The following is a 17742-nucleotide window of genomic DNA, read 5'->3' as shown; positions in this document are numbered from 1 at the left end:
TTTTTTTAAAAATTGATTTAGAGAGGGAGAGAGAGAAAAAAAACATCGATGTAAAAGAAAAACATCGATGTAAAAGAAAAACATCGATCAGTGGCCTCCTGTGCATGCCCCAACTGGGGATCAAACCCGAAACCGGGTATGTGCCCCAACTGGGAATGGAACCTGCAACCCTCCAGTTCACAGGATGACCCTCCAACCAACTGAGCCATACCAGCAAGGGCGATATGGTATCAATTTATATTCCCACCACCAATGTATAAAAGTTCTCATTTCCCTATCCCCTTCCCAAGACAATATGTTACCTAACTATTTATAATAAGTATCAGAGTCATTTATTTAATGTCCTAATGGCAATCTATTAATATATTAATTGGAATATGAAAAATAAAAACAAATTGTTTATATTCTCTGTCCATTTGTTCTACTGTGTCTTTTTCTTGTTACAGAAATTCTGTGTATTATGGAAACTGGCTTTTTGCAATATTCACTGTAGGTATATTTGCTTGTTTCCAGTTTGTGTTGACTTTTGATCTTACTTATGGTGTGTGTGTTTTTCTAAGCAGATTTTTAAAAAACTTTTACATAATCGAATTTATCAGTGTTTTCCTTCATAAGTTTACTTGCAGACGTTTTGACAGGAAGGTTTTAAAATATATTTTGTGTTAGAATACTTCTTTTACCAATTTTTCTCTTCATTTTCTTATAGCAAGTCTGGGCAATAGAGATAAGAACTGCTGGCCATTTTGATGCATAGAATGTTAGAATTCTACCATTATAACTTCATGCTTGTATATAACCAGGCACAATAACAACCAGAAGGTTCTTGTGGGCCCAACTTTAACCCTGGATTCAGTTAAAAATAACTTTGTTTAAAAAAATAAAAAGAAACAAAAATAAATATTGTAATAAAAATTTTAAGTTAAAAAATACACTTCTGACAAGACTCACTCATCAGAGAACTAAAATGTCAAATGTGAAGCAATTAAGGAAATAAAGCTAAATTTTAGGTACAGTCATTTGTATTTTCTACCAATGGATAAAAAATAATTTTTGGTCTTTTGGTACTCTGGTCTTATCACAAAACCTTTACTGACACTTGGATCAGAAAGCTCAGCTTTCTTCCAAGTGTACAAATACCCCCCCCAAAACTTATAAAGGCTATAGAAATGAAGGCACTTTCTTTTTTTCTCAACTTGTGTGATTTTTATCTGTATCTTTTTAAGTAACATGGACTATGTCGTATCATTCAAACATTCTAAATCTTACCAAAAATATGAACTTCTTAAATAACCTTACAGTTGCTATACCCAATTTATGGGCTTTATTACAATAATTTAAATGTAATAATGTACCTTCTATAAATTTTCACATTTTTATAAGGGTTAATCAATCATTTCTAGGGCTAAAAAAGTTATCCTCCATGAAAAGAAATCAACCTTTTTACTGGTCATATGATTAACCAACTACCTTGCCTACTGCCATCACAAAATACTATATTTAACCAAAGTACTGTACCTTGTAATGGGTGCTTGCAAATCCAGTATTTTCCTCATCTCTAAAGTTAATGCTGGAGCACACTGTTCTTCCTTAAAATGGGGTGTCCCCTTCATTTGTGGACTTCCTCTAAAAAATAGCAAATATAAAGGATTAAAGAAGAAATTGAATTCTTATTCACTCTGTGACTAATATACACCCAATTAAATAAAGTAAATTTAATCAGACTTATAAATCAGGTATTCGTCTTTTAGGTTCTCAAATGAAAAACAGACCTAAATCCTACGATAGCAGACATATCAATGAGAAGTAAATGTGTTTGACCAATGTAACTTATGTTGGGAGAGGTGGGAGCGAAGAGAGAACAAAGAATCTTAGGAAAAAACACAAGAAAAAAGTGAACTCTGAGGAGAACCAACAGACATTTTGTTTGAATTGGCCAACAGCCCTTTCTGAGATGGGACTATGGGAGACACACACCATTCTGTATAGTGCATGTCCAAAGTGATCCAAATCCTCACCTCCTCTTACCTTACTCCATACCTCACCATTTCTATCCTTTGGGTATGTATCAGAATTAGATGAGATTCTGGGATGCAATTAGATGTTTCACATAAAACTTGGTAATAAATAGCAAAATGGCTAAATTTGCAAACTCTGTGGTATTAAATGGCTGCAACTAGAGTGGTCGGGTCAGTGTCAACATAACTAAGCTGTATCATGCAACCACTCAAAAGGACTATAAAGCTGCCCTGGAATCTTCATCCCCGCATGGCATAGGACCCTCTTTCTCAATGCCTGTGTTGGAATTCAATAGCTGTGTCTCTTTTCTTACTATCAGCTATCACTTACTCTTGGAAGCAATTAGCCTGCCTAAGTCATCTCTCCCTCTCCAATCACCTATAATCCTGGAAACCAATTTGTCAATATTAGTAAAATTATGAGCAATACCTTTCAAAGTACTTTGCTTTGTGAAAATTATTTTGATGCTCACAAAGCTTTCCGCTTACTTTCTAGCTTTAGATTATTTTCCATATAGAAGCTTGGTAACAATCTAGTGACTGATGTGTTTAGTTTAGGTCTGGGAAATTTATATTTTATTTCCTTAATATACTAATGAGGTTCTCCAATTCTGTTCTTTTTTGAACAGCTGCTAAGCTTTCTCTTGTACTTTGTCTTTTGTTCTATATCCTGGAAGAGTTCCTGAACTGTTTTTCCCCCTAATTCTTTTATTTCTGCCTACTGTACTTTTTATCCCTGCAACTTTCTTACCCTTCTTTGCTCTTTTCTTATAGCACCCATAGTTTGTTGTTGCTTTAATTAGACAGTAACTATCTGAGGTTGTTAATGATCATTTCCTCAAAGTGTTTTTGTTCCCTGCACTGCCTATTTCCTTTGAGTTCCCTTTTCTCTGTTACGTCACTTTTATGCTGCACACTTTCCTAAAATGGCTAACAATCTTTGGTCATTCATGGTTAATAAGTTAACGAGAACAAGCTAATAATAAGCGCTGTGTGTGTGTGTGTGTGTGTGCGTGTGTGTCTGTGTGTGTGTGTGTGTTCAAGTTGGGTTTGTCAACTGGTGGACTTCAGGGTAATGACCAGTTGGCATTTTTGTTCAGGTATTCAAATGCCAGGGCCAAGGATCAAACTTGCAACTCAGGTATGTGCCCTTGACCCAGAATCAAACCAACAACCATTTGGTGTGTGGGCTGATGCTATACCCACTGAACACACCAGCCAGGGAATAATGAAATAAATTTGATTTGCAGTTTCAAGATCTATAAATCTGTATTTAAAGATAAACAAAGGAGCACATTCTAAAGCTAAACACACACTTAGTTCTGATTTATTCCTGGCAGTTTTCCTTCATTAATTTCACTGCAAGTTCCAAGATACAAAAGAAAAACCAGGCAACCTTCAGTAGATAAGTCTATCCAGTGGTCTGTGTAACTAACATGAAGGGATAGCTTAATATACAAAAGAATTTATAAAGACACAAAAGATAAAAGTGAAACATTCATTAATCATAGAATAAATGATACTCTGAGGCATAAAAAGTCATTTGCAGTAAATAAGACTGCCATCATTGTTGAAGGCTGACTCCCAACATCAACAGGAAGATGCTGGAAACAACACTGGAAACTATAGAAGATGGAAACAACACTATGGAAACTGTGGAAGATCATGGGGGCATCTGACCTGTCTAAGGTGCAGCATACAGGAAAATGATATGTGGTCTGAGGTTAAGATCCTGTCACATAATACGGGGAAGTCGAGATACTCTAGAAAAACTAATGTGACGGACTCCTAAGATTTAGAGTACAGAAACAAGAGACAACAGAGTTTCTATAGTTGAGAAGACAACTACTAATTACTGGCCTTAATTATGATGCTCCTTTTTTTTTTAATCCTCACCCAAGGATATTTTTTCCATTGATTTTCAGAGAGAGGGGAAGGGGGAGAGAGAGAGAGAGAGAGACATGATTGGTTGCCTCCTGCATATGCTCTGACGGGAATCAAGCCTGCAACAGAGGTGCATGCCCTTGACTGGGAACGGAACCTGGGACCCCTCGGCCAGCGGGCCAACACTCTAACCCTGAGCCAAACCAGCTTGGCCTTCGGGACTATTATAAACCACTCCAGATCATTTCTCCTCTTTTTGATTCCCCTATTTCCCAAATAAATCCCAAAGTAGATGGCTAGACAGACAAATACGGTTGACACAACATAGCATTAATGATAACAAGCACAAACTTTGAAGATACAACACTTATGTCTGAATCCTTTGCCACTTACTAGTGTGACTATGAATGAGTTACTTTGGCCTCTCTCTGCTACCTTACAGGGTTGCTACAGGGTTTAAATGAGTTTGAAAAAGTGCTTAGAACAGCATTTTGAACTGAATAAATGTTTACAATGACACAAATGATGAAGATACACTGTCAAAAGTAAACATTTTTAAAACCCTACCCAAACACGTATTTGAGCCACTATTTTCCAGGTTTTAAAAATTTGAACTCATATAATCCTCCAAACAAATGAAGAAGAAAATATTTTTATTTCAATTTTACAAATAGGTTCTACAGAAAAACTTGAAACTTACTGAACTAACCTGACCATAAAGTAATCCAGTACGCAAATATACAACAGGCTGACTCTAACTCCTACAATTTGCTCTGCTTTGCAAAACTGTTTCCCTATAAGAGATTTAAAAAAAATTTTATGCAGCAGTTACTAGGAGTAAAACTCGGGGGGAAAAGTACATTACCCAGTCAAATGTTAAAAAAAAAAAAAAAAATTACTTAATACATAATATATATAAATTTATATATATATAATCACTTCATATTTATATATATACAATCACTTGAAATTTATATACTTATATAAAAATCACTTAAAATATTAGAAATGAAGTAAAAATTTGATGAAGGAAAAAATACATTAACAATAATAGCAGGTGTCCTTTATTCATTTTCCCATGAGCTGGCACTTATCTGAACATTTAATACATGTGATTTCACTTAATCCTAGGAAATAATTACTCCTGTGATCTCTTTCTATGGATGAGGAAACAGGTTTTGGAGGTATTAAGTAACTTAGTAGAAGACATACAGCTGAAGAGAGGCAGAGCTGACATTCAGTTCCAGGTCTGTCTGATGCCAAAGCCTATTCCTTTAACTACTATTCATGCTGCTCTAAGGTTATACACATTTATTGAGCTCATATATTAAAACCCAAAATCTCCAATATGATATGTGGAAGAACACTCAAATTAAAAAACAACAACAGTGCTCTTATTCTGTAGCCTAACATACACAGTCTAATACAGCAAAGTTCATGCACTGTCAGGACTACTACTTAGTTAAGTGGTGGTGTCCCCCCAAGTCTTAGAATCAGAAGGCAAGAAACTGAAACTTTTCTGGAACACAAAAATGATTATTAAAATACTATTCCAGATCACTGTATATATATGTAAATCATGTTAGTGAGGTGAAATAAAGAAAACAGTATTTTCACTGTTAAAGGATGTTATTTCCCTACCCAGCCCACCTATAGTAGTATAGACTAATACAGTTAAGTTCAGATTATTCTGACTATTGCTTTTCATTGACAAGAGCATGTCTAAATTGAGTGATACAATGGGTTTAGTAGATGCAGTAGTTCAAAACACACAAATTATATTTTAGACACTCATTACAAGTTCTTCATAAAGTTCACAAAATTATTACTTAGAATGAAAAAATAAGCTTTATATTACCCATAAAACGGAATTTAAAATTTCTAAATACATCAACTACCCGCTATACTGTCCATACCACTTTAACATTACAATTTTTCTGCCAAAATCTAGTTTCCTAAAATCTATGAAAAAAGGAAACTAAGCTACATGGCTTATGTTAGTCTTTCCCAAAATGTATTCTCAAGAATATAACAAGTGTTATTTTTAGAAATATTTTCACAATGCCATTTTTTAAAAATTGTGGCCTTTTTGTTTTAGATTTTTCGAATACATGGCTAATTTTTTTTTTTTTTTACCACAGTATCAAAAATTTTGGAAAATTCAGGAGTTGAAAGACGCTGAAAAATCACTACAGTTCTACCATTAAGGAGTTTTTTTCTTTAGATGAGTTTTGTTTTGTTTTACAAAGTTGTGGTCATATTACCTATATAATTTTGTGTGACTTGTTTCTTCATTAGGCATTATATGATCAGATTCTCAAGTTTATAAACTTTTCTGAGACATTATACTTAATGATGCATATTACTCGAGGAGAATGTGCCACAGTTCACTCCCACATTTGTATATATACTAGAAGTGTGCAAGAACACATTTTACTATTCTCCCACAACTATTTTTATATACGGAAATGTACTTTTAATTGCTGTATTTAATGTTTTGTTTTGAGTTAATGTTCAGAGTTACTAATTAACACAGGTTTTTCCTCTTATGAGATTGCTTTTACCTATTTATCTTTTGAAATCTTTGTGTTCCTTAGCAATTTATATTATTCCTTTATAAAAAATAGTAAGCCTTGGTCCTATTTATTGCAAAATTTTTCCGTTTGTTACTTGCTCTTTTAAGTTGTTCTTTTTTTCCTGTTAATTCTCAGAAATTTACATTTTCACCTAGTAAAATCTATTTTCCCTTTAATTTCTTACACACAAAATAAACATTGACTGTCTTCCATCATCTAGAAAAGAGATACTCATTTATATTTATATTTTCATACACTTTAATGGCTTGGTCTTTTTTAAAACAGATGTTATGCTTTAAAATTATATGTTCTTTTATTTCCAACATTCTTTCAATAAAATGTTCTTTCACTTCAAAAGTATGGTTAAAAAAGAAAACAATGCAAAATATATAGAATAACATAGTTTAAAAGTCAAATTCTTTTCTATCTACATACAAAAATATATATACAACAAAAAGTGCCCTTTCAGCTTACTTAGACATTTCCCCTCTTCCCCTCATGATCTCTTAGCTCCTTCCTGATAAGGAAAGAAGAATTCTAGATCTGGAATATATTAATAGTAATTCTGAATGTCCATGAAGGAATATAGTACACTCATCAAAGATTCCCAGACTTACTTAACCACAGAATTCTTTACTCAAGAAATGACAGTTAAAAGACCTGGTAATTTTTGAAACACTATTTTTGAAATGCTGGCTTATTTTAACCACTTCAGACAACCGTAGTATTTTTGTAAATTCAAAGTATGCATATCAAATATTTAAAGAACGAAAGACAAACTTACTTGGGATACACTGGTTCATAAAGGTACTTGTCCCCTCTTGTAGTTGTAATATGAAAAAACAAGATGTAGCCATTTGCCGTCTGAAAGATAAATTTTATTTACCATGATTATAGGGTAAGGCTATGACTGTAACCCTAAATTTTATATATTCTTACTTCGAAAACACTTCACTTTTTAAAAATATATATATTTTTATTGATTTCAGAGAGAGGAAAGGAGAGGGAGAGAGAGAGATAGAAACATCAATGATGAGAGAGTCATTGATTAAGCCCACAACCTGGGCGTGTGCCCTGACCAGGAATCGAACCCCGATCACCTGCATCCTAGGTCGATGCTCAACCGCTGAGCCACGCCCGGCCAGGCAAAAACACTTCACTCTTAAGAACCCTCTTTAGAAAAGCTATAGTCCAATTATACAACTTTTATAAATGACTGTTTTAATATAACTCATCTGTTTAATAACCCACGAAAAGGGTTTTTATATTTTAAAAATATTTCTCACATCATTGAAATGAATAGTTCATATTACACTGCAGATATTAATATTTTAAAGTACTTGTATTATTGAATAATGGATGACTATTTTGCAAAACATACAGACCTTCTGGAACTCTGCAATAATATGGCAAACATTTTTTCCAAATTTTTAAAGCAACAATATCACCAAATAATAACAGTATGATGAAATTTTTGACTCTACTCAAAGTTTGTAGAGTACAACTTCAGAATAACATAATTACATGTTTCAAAACCAATGAACTGGCCTCTGACTTACTGTATAATATACCGTGACACAGAAGAAAAATAAAGCAAATCTATTTCCAAAATTTGAACATCAGCTTATTTAAGTTAATAAAATGTTTTAAAAATATAAATTGTATTAAACAGTTTCGTTCTATGATCATGACACATATTTGTGACTTGTGAAGCCCAAACAACCGTTTTACATTTATATAAATATGGAAAATACTTCACGTCGTTGTTTCCAACCACACGTTTTTGGGCAAAACGGAACAAAGCGGCAAATGCTCTGCCCAATCTACTTTATACTAACACTGAATTCTTACCATTTTAGGAGCAGGTGGGCTTCTGACCAAAGCAGAACCAAAGAAAAACAAAAAACTATTTAAGGTTTCAAATTTTTTCCCATTACTACTGGCTTTCTGTTTTTTTTACTTAAAGGAGTGCCAGAGAAAACAATTTCTTTAGCAAAGCCAGGTGTTTTGTCTTGTTTTGTAAGCTATAAACTTTACTATTTCATAATGTATTCCACAACTCTAGTTCAACATATTGGGATGCAAAAGGAAAAAAGCTAAGATTTTTGCCAATAAGATTATTATTCTAATTTCTAATGTATAATATTATATTCCTCTAATGTGGAGAACATGGGAAGAACAGAAAAATGAATTCAATCAAACCATATCAAGTTTCATAGGCATCATGACCCCTATACAGATTAGCGATTGTTTAAAATTTGTAAACTCTACTGCTACCTTATATAGGCTAGAAAAGTAAAATAATATGGTCTAGTACTTAGAAAAATAACATACAAATGCTTTTCGGAATATCAGACCTCGAGGTCAAAAGTTCAACATTTCAGAATATCAAATGCTAATAATATACTCAGAATTTTAGCAAATGCTTAGAAGACTACAATGCCAGGGAAAATATAGCATCATTTTGCACCAGCATTTAGAAATTTTATATACAAGTATACTAGATGAAATTACAAGCAATAGCTCGATTTACTATTTTGGTATTCTGTATCAATCATCTTTACTAAGTATCTATGGCTTTGCACGCGTATTAAATGCTGTAACTTCCAGATCTCAATGACATTTATCATTGTTCTAAGACAGGACTGTTTACGAAAATGTCAATTTAAAAGTTTTGGTAATAAATAATCATCTTTAAAAAGTAGCATCTTTACTTAACTATACCAAATCTGTTATATGCAGTTATAATTGCCCTTCTCTTCCTAACCCAAAATACTGCAAATAAGCTTGTTTGCTTAATCTGTAGGCAACAGTTCCAATACCTTCTTCTAGTATGCACACCCCACGCCCCCGCAAACTAAGTAAATGAAGAAGTAAAATAAAGAACCTCAGAGTTCTCTTTCCTGTATCATCCTGTATCTTTATTATTTTTTTCTTTCTCCAAGTAATACTACTAGATTATGTGACCTTAATCACAGAGGCCCAACAATTTCTGTAGGTAACTTAAATGGCAAGTCTTCATGTCCCTTTCTTTTGTGTTCTCATGACTTAGGGTCATAGAAATATAAGGATAAAGGCAATAAAGGCTATAAAGAGGACAAGAGGAGGAAATCACTACTTAAACAGCAGATGGAACAGGCAGACATGTCTGTATTAATGACACTCAGAAGAAATCTGGAGGCTGTGGTGGTGGTTGATGGTATTACTATTAATTGCTTGTTTGTTGTGCTTTGTTTAGGCATTTGGGAAGTTATCCCTTGCTACCCCAAGTTAAATTATTTTATGATTGATGCATGACATATATTATAAATAGTAATTTTCTGTGAACAGGAAAAATTTAAATCCAACTGTGTCATAAGGCAAATCAATTGTTGAATATAACTAAAGCCTAAGTTCTAGGCAGCAATCCCAATACCTTCCTCTACCATTATCCAGTGCTTCTACTTCACATGAATTCACTAGGTACTTCAGAACTCCAACTCATAGTGAATTTCTTCCCTAGGATATACCCTTTTTATTATGAAGACTAGAACAGATTAAGCATCTGGCTCCAATAACCTAAATGATATATCACAAAGATTTCTATAATGATTTTATAATAATTTATAAGGACTTCATTTAGACATTTATTTTCTACCCCAAATACTGTCATGCCAGACTTCAAAATAAGGCTGAAATAATGAACTAGCACTTTTAAACTCTTTACACTGGTTTGTAAATGGTATTTTTTGTTTTTAGCTTTCTTTCTTTATTATACATGTTCAAATACATAAAATTAATCACCCCAAAATCATATCACTAAGATAATGATCTAACATTTTTGTACAATCTTTCAGATTTTGTGAGACAGGCTAGTAAGCCAGGATGAGCCAAACAGAGAAACTGAGACAGTTTATGGAGACAAGAGCAAAATTCAGAGATGCAGGAGACTCACACAATAATCACTTCCGAAACTGAGTTTTGTCACACCAAGATGAAGGGAAACAATGAGATGAATGCGTACTGTGTACAGTATTGCACTGCTCTGCAACTTACTATGTTCCACTCCATTAGAATACTCTGCTCTCAGCTGTTATTTGGTGACTCAATACCTCAACATGCTGGGAGGAAAAAAAATCACAATGAAACCACAGGAATTCTCAAGTAAACTGACATCTTTCCCTTATTCCCAAGTAAATTATGTTCTAATTCATGTTATAGTAACTCTCAGGTTGCAGCAGAACAGACTATGTTTCCATTAGCTGGTTGTGAAGGGAATTATTAAAGGCAGCAGTGGGAAATAGAGTATACTAGGCTAAGCAGTTTGGAACACATTTTGTATGCAATGGGAAGCCAATGAAAGGTTTGAAAATAATAATAACATAAGAGCTATGCATAATTAAGATGCACTTCAAGTAGAGAAAAATACTAGCTAAAAGTTTTCACTTCTAAGCAATCTAGACAAAATATAAAAAGGCCTCTACTAAGGTCATGGCAATGAGAATAAAGAGGATGACAGGAAACTAGATACTGGACTTCGCAGCACACTGGTGACTAGACAGGATGCAGAATCAAAGGGCCCCAGGGTTTTTTTCCTACTATAAGCAAGATTACCATGAAAATACTTACACATATGCCTAAATACACTAGTGCTGCCCTGGCCAGTGTGGTTCAGTTGGTCGGGGTATCGTCCATACACCAAAAGCTGGCGGGTTCGATTCCCAGTCAGCGCACATACCTAGGGTGTAGGTTTAGATCCCCAGGAGGTGTGCATACAGGAGGCAACCGACCGATGTTTCTAGATCACATCAATGTTTCTCTCTTCCTCTCTCAAATCAAATAGAACAAAATAAAAATCTATCAATCAATAAATAAATACACTGGTGCTACTATTTGTCAGATATAATCATAGAGATGAGAACAGTACTTAAAATTGATTTTAATGCTCCTTGTGCCTGGATATCTATTCATTGTCTGATATTTAGAAAAACTAGGAATAACTATGGCCTGGTATGTTTACAAAAATGATACTCTACACCTGATATTTAGAGAAAACACTCTCCCAAACACTATGAACCAATTCTTAAAATGGTAAAGGATTTTCTTTCCACACCCCATTAAAAAAAGTGTCAGTGAGATTTCTTTTTAAGGTACAAGTTGATAAGGAGGTGACCGTGGCTCTGTTGATGATACAGAAATAGAATTTTGGATATAACTGACATGTCAGAGCACACGATGATGATACTTGGGTGGGGCAGGTCAGACAGTAAGAGAATCACACGGGGACGGCTGCTTCGGCATGACTTAACCATCTGCAGAGAGTCAGGCTGTATTGCTCTGCAGATCATACAACTGTATACCCTTGCCTACACATTCTATTAATGACTTTTTATAAAAGCAAGTTCCAAAGCATCTCCTAGATTCAGCTTTCTTCCACAAGCTAGTAGGATTAAACCACCATGCTAACAGTGAAAAGACAGTAAAGCAGAATTATTAAGACTCTGGAACTCTAGAACCAGGCTTCATGGGTTAGAATTCCATCATCAATAATGTAATCTTAGGTACATAGCAGCTATGTAATCAGGGGCAGGTTATTTAATCTCTGTACCTTTCCTCAAATGTATGATAAGAATAGTAAAATTACTTAATTTAGAGGAATTTTATGAAGAACACATTAATTTTAATATACATAAAGCACTTACAATAGTTCCTAGTAGACATCCAAAAAATTTACTGCCATAATAACTTTGAATCCTCAAGTAAATAGTTAATTCATAATAAATATATTCTATGTATGAGGCTAATAAAATGTACAATGCATTAGAGGAAAAGGACCCCTGGAATCAGTAAAGCTTCAAAGCCAATTACACTTTGGTTACCGGGAAAGTTCACTTATCCAGTACCCATTCCGTGATAATATACAATTCCTTAATGTTTATTTTTATTGTACCTCAATAGATTATCTTTTAGTATAAATGGCTATTTGCAAAGAGTGACTGCTTTACTAAACAGGTAATACAAAAATATTAGTGACCTTTCTAAATTATTATTATATAGCTAATGATTCTCCATCTGAATTAGTTTATATTATAAAGTAAGAAATAAAAATTTTAAATAACCTCTGTTGCAGGCAGATGCAAATAAAAAGTTGAACAGATAGAAATGGTTTAGTTTAAGGTGAGCTTCTGGATTCTGGTGAGATGGAAAGACTGAGCCCACATTCCTAACCTTCTTGTCTCATGGTACAATTACCAAGATGTGTGCTGGATGGACTAAAGGATGCTGTCAGATTCATCAAGCTCTCTTCCGTTCTCTTGGGAGAGAACAGGTGCTGAGGGACCAGGCAGAGGGAAAGTTCTGTTTTGCTACTCCTTGAGGCTCTGGTTCCCTACGTAAATCTAAAAAGCAGAAGCCCATGGCTCTCCTCAGAAAAGGGCTGAATGTGACTGTTCCCACAAGTGGACACTGATAGGGCTGTCCACATAACCCCAATGACTTCAGCCAGCAGAGTTTACACCGGTGAATTATTGCTCCCAGGCCTCATTGTCTGAAGGAGCCTTTAGCTTAAGGTCCTTCCACTTGAAGAAACTGCCTGGGAATAGAGGTGACTCATCCCTAAGCTTCAACATAGGACAAGAGTTTGTAAGCTGTCTGCCTCTGCAAACTGCCATTTTAGCTAACATCTGCTGGTCTGCATTGCCCGAGAGATGCACAGGAAAGCCTGACCTCAATGGGTGGCTAACAGAACACGAGAAAGAAAAATTCCACTTATATGCAAGCTCAGTAACTTTATTATGGAAGACCTAACTAAATGGCTCAAATATATGGATCCTACTAATGAGTCACATAGATGAGAGAGAAGAATGCAAGTAAATTAAGGGAAAAATATTTAGGATTTTCCAGACAGTATTAGAACATAAGACTTTTCAGAGCTAAATATTTCCTAAAAGAAAAATTCAACAGATGACCTGATATAGAATAAACTTTTGTGGGAGGTGAACCTTTTATTCCAGAAGATTAAATGGAAACAATCTCAGAACATATAGAGATTAAGTCATTATTGAAAAATGAGAGACTTGGAGGAGAAATTCAGGTTTTAGAATGAGTAAAAAATTAAGAAATCATACAGGACAGGACAAGTTTGGTTCTGTTCTTCTATTATTTAAAAAATAATAGAAAAGCCCGGCCAGCATGGCTCAGTGGTTGAGCATTGACCTAGGATCCAGGAGACTGTGGTTTGATTCCGAGTAGGGGCGCATGTCCAGGTTGTGGGCTTGATCCCCGGCGGGGGACATGCAGGAGGCAGCCGATCAATGACTCTCTCATCACTGATGTTTCTGTCTCTCTCTGAAATCAATAAAAATATATTTTCAAAAAAATAATAATAACAGGAGAAAAATTCCCTAGTACAGAAATACTTGAATCTTCAGTTTGAAGAGGCTGAGATTCCGTTTTAATGGGGTGGGGGACTGCAGAAGAGAACAAAGGGAGAGAGTTTAATAAAAACAAAAGAAAAGAATTATCTAGTGATAATAAGAAATGACTAAATTTCAATCATAAAGAGAAAAACCATTCAGAAAAAAAGAACTGGCTGCCTGCAAAGGAAAGAGAATCAGATTAGCACTAGACCTCATCACTAACACTAGAAACCAGAGGTCATCAGAACAGTATATCATGGCTGGAAAAAAAAGAATCTCAATCTAAGAATCTTATACCTAGACAGGATATCCTTTTCCATGGTTAAAGAATGGTATGTTCAGGTATTACTTATTTAATTTAATCTGTGAATGACTACCGTATGTGCAGAAAATGCTCCTGGCACTGGAGCCACAGTGAAGAAAACTGATATGGAACTAGGTTTAAAAAATAAACAAATACAGGTAACCTGCAGAACAACTGCAAAAGGCCAATAAACATGAAAAGATGCCAAACCTCATTAGCAATAAAACAAAGAAAATTAAAATGACAAGACCATTTTTCATCAATCTAATAATGCAGGCATAAATTCAGGGAAAATAGGAATCTTAGGGACACTTAAGGAGTAATTCTGGAACTGATACAATTTGATTGAAAAATAATTTGGCAATATTTATTAAAAAGAAGATACATGTATACTTTGACCCAGCAATCCCACACAGGGATAAGTACCCCAAAGAAATAAATGCACTAATACAAAAGGATACATGTACAATAATGTTTACTGTAGCACTGTGTGTAGTTGCCAAATGTCCAGCAAGTAAAAAATAGCAAAGTAAATAAGAAACTTCCATACTACAGAGTACTGTACAAATACTAAAATTAAATTAGAAGTATATATTAATCTAGGAGAGTCCTAATACACTAAGTAAAAAAATAAATGAAATTGAGATCTCAATTTTGTCTGAAAATGATAAAAATTCCTATATTTATTTATCAATTTAAAATTATACTCATCTGTAAGTTAGAACCCTATGCAGACATTCAAAATCAAGTGACGGAAGAATGCCGAAGTGAGACAATGTTCATGATGTCAAAAAAGTAGATTATGAAAATTTATGATAGCTTTCTAAAAATAAAAAATGTTTCAGATAATCTTCTACTTATAAAACTCAGATTCACCAAATCTGTTCCCCATCAACATGTGACATTACCAGTTACTTATAGTAGTATCACTTTGGATTTAAAAACAAATAGACTTCAATAGCTTTTCAAAATCCATGTGCTATATTAAGTATAAGAGCATCTGCAAATATCCATGAAAAATATATAAGGACAGAAATAAAAATTAATGATTATCTATGAATGGTAGAATTACTGATAATTTTTTTCTTGTTTTTGTCAGTTTCTCATAGTTTCTCCCCCCACTTCTTCTCTTAAAAAAAAAATTTTAAAAACAAAAATCAATAAATATCCCCTTCCTCTCTCTCTCAAAAAAAAATCAATAAACATGTACTTGGGTGATGATTAAAAAAAAAGATCAGTGCTTGCCAGAGGTATGAGAGAGGAAGAGATAAATAGGAGGAACACAGAGGATGACTTGGGGGCTAGTAAAACTACCCTGTATATACTATAATGGTAGATACATATCATTATAAATTTGTCCAAACCCACAGAATGTACAACACCAAAAGTAACATAACACCACCATAATTCAACCTATGCTGATAATGGAAGAGGCTATGCATGTGTTGGGGAAGAGAACATAGGGAAATCTCTATACTTTCCCCTTGATTTGGCTGTAAATACAAAACTGTTCTTTAAAAAGTTTATTTTCATAAAGTCCACTTATGATCCTACAAGTAAGTATATTAAAATTCATATCAGCTAAAACATTAATTCATATTTTAAATTATACAGAGATGAATTAACTTGAATCCTACCAGCATTTACTCAGTATATTTAATATGAGCCAGACTACAGTAGCTAAAATGAAATTCACCATGACATCTTCACAAGGTTCTAGAAAAAGACTGTAAGCAATAACCAGGTAAAGTACAAATTGAATTTTCAATAGCCAAAAAGAGTAAGTTGTTTTTATCTTCACCTATGTACACATTTTATCTCCCCAATGTGAAAAGGAATAATTTCTTCTAACTTCTTTGCTTTCTTAAATAATTAGTAGACTGTAAAAGGTTAATAAATTAATGTGAAATTATTTCTGCTCTAAAAAGAAAGCTAATGGACTGTTTCCCCTTTATTGGTGGTATAGAGACTGGTACCTGACCTGGGGTTATTAGGGCAGGGGAATAGTGGCCCAGAGTGTAAGAGTTCCATAAAGGAGGTAGTTGCAGTTACAGGCTATGACTTGGTTGGTTTGTATATGCGAGGTATATCAACAGATGAGTCTTTTACTATCTTTAGGAATTGGCTAGCCCTGGGAGTTGCAGTGCCTCCAGGGTCAGCAAGGACCCAAGATATCAAAGCATCAGAGATACAGAAAAATAAAAAGAAAGAAAGAATAGAGAAAACAAATTTTTATAAATTTTATTGTTACAAAATTCTAAATATAATAGCTATGAATATTGAGTATACTTTTTCTTTGTAATACACATCCCCTAGAGAATGACATTTGTTTGTGGGGATAACATACTTGCTTAATTAGGTTTAAAGTTAGTGCTCCCTATATCAAAACAGACTGCAAAGTTTCCTCAATTAATGCTGGTTTGTAATGAGATTTTACATACCTCACATTTGAAAATGTCTTTTTACACAAGTACTGTCAAATACTGATATCAATCCATGAGCATATAATTTTAATTGATTATATACAGTACCAAGTAGGCAATTAGAGAAGTCTATTGGATTCCTCTCCTGATGTTTACCTTTTGACATGTCCTCACATTGTAGATTAATTACTTCCAACTGAAGGTTAAATGGAACATTTCTCATTTTCACAATTAAATAGATTTGGAAATATGGAAGTTTCCTTTGCAATTGCATCAAGTTCTGAAAAATGGTATAGTCTGGACTCAGGAAATATATCTGCTGCTAATTTTTGTTGGAAATAGAAATCTTACTTCTTTTCTCTTAACTCTTAAAAGCAGTGGAAGTATGAAAAGCAGTCTGACATTACTTGTGATTCAAACATTAGTTGTCATCAAATGACTTTACCATATATACATTTCACATATAAGCACTGTTTTGTTTTGTAGTTTTGGACTGAAGTCATTAGACAATACCAAGTATACAGCAAAAGCTATCTTCCAAAGTCATTCGGTGTCTGATCAGTACCTGCAGGTGGTTCTTCAAGTTAAAAAAATTTCTACCTCAGCCCCTGAGCTAAAAAATTTAACAGTAAACCTTTACCACTGACTGCTAAGCCATCAACAGCTATGGGGTTAAGCAAGTCAGGACAGTTAGCTTCTATTTCCGATAAAAAACTAAAGTAACCATAGTCTTTAAATGCTTATATGCGCACAAACTTTGTAAATTTGTCCGACTAAGTAATAAATAAGCCTTTTTCTGTTCCACACATATTTTTACCATCATCAGTTAAAACACACCTTAGTGGATTCTGCTTCAAGTTGTATTCAATTAGTGTGTTTTGAACTTCTTTGAAACTCTTTACACCTGAAGGTGTTCTACCCAAACTATATTCATAGGAAGTGATTCTCAGTCATTTCATACTCTGCACTGATTATTCAAATAAACTGAGCAGTCCTAGCAAACTTACTTTGGTTGTACTTTCATTTTCATTTTTGTGAAGAATTTCTGGTATGATGAGATTTTTTTTCCTTTTAACTTTGCTAATTTTTCTAACTATTAATTTCACTGAGTTGGAAATACTACGATTATTATTTAACTAAGTA

At 33.9% G+C, this 17742-nt stretch overlaps 1 protein-coding gene across 3 annotated transcripts in view; it reads right to left on the bottom strand.

The window, feature by feature from the left end:
• The window catches only part of RIC1 (RIC1 homolog, RAB6A GEF complex partner 1), an 81910-nt gene that overhangs the window by 41382 nt on the left and 22786 nt on the right, over positions 1-17742 (bottom strand). For all 3 annotated transcript variants that reach the window (XM_081151963.1, XM_081151965.1, XM_081151964.1), the window contains exons 3-4: positions 7260-7339; positions 1516-1623 (exon numbers count right to left, since the gene is read on the bottom strand). In XM_081151963.1, coding sequence (XP_081008089.1) covers positions 1516-1623; positions 7260-7339 — 188 coding nt within the window. The remainder of the gene's footprint in view (positions 1-1515; positions 1624-7259; positions 7340-17742) is intronic.

This window comes from Miniopterus schreibersii (assembly GCF_964146895.1).
Source record: "Miniopterus schreibersii genome assembly, chromosome: 11".
In the NCBI taxonomy this organism is placed as follows: Eukaryota; Metazoa; Chordata; class Mammalia; order Chiroptera; family Miniopteridae; genus Miniopterus; species Miniopterus schreibersii.
This window is presented reverse-complemented; position numbering and strand designations above follow the sequence as displayed.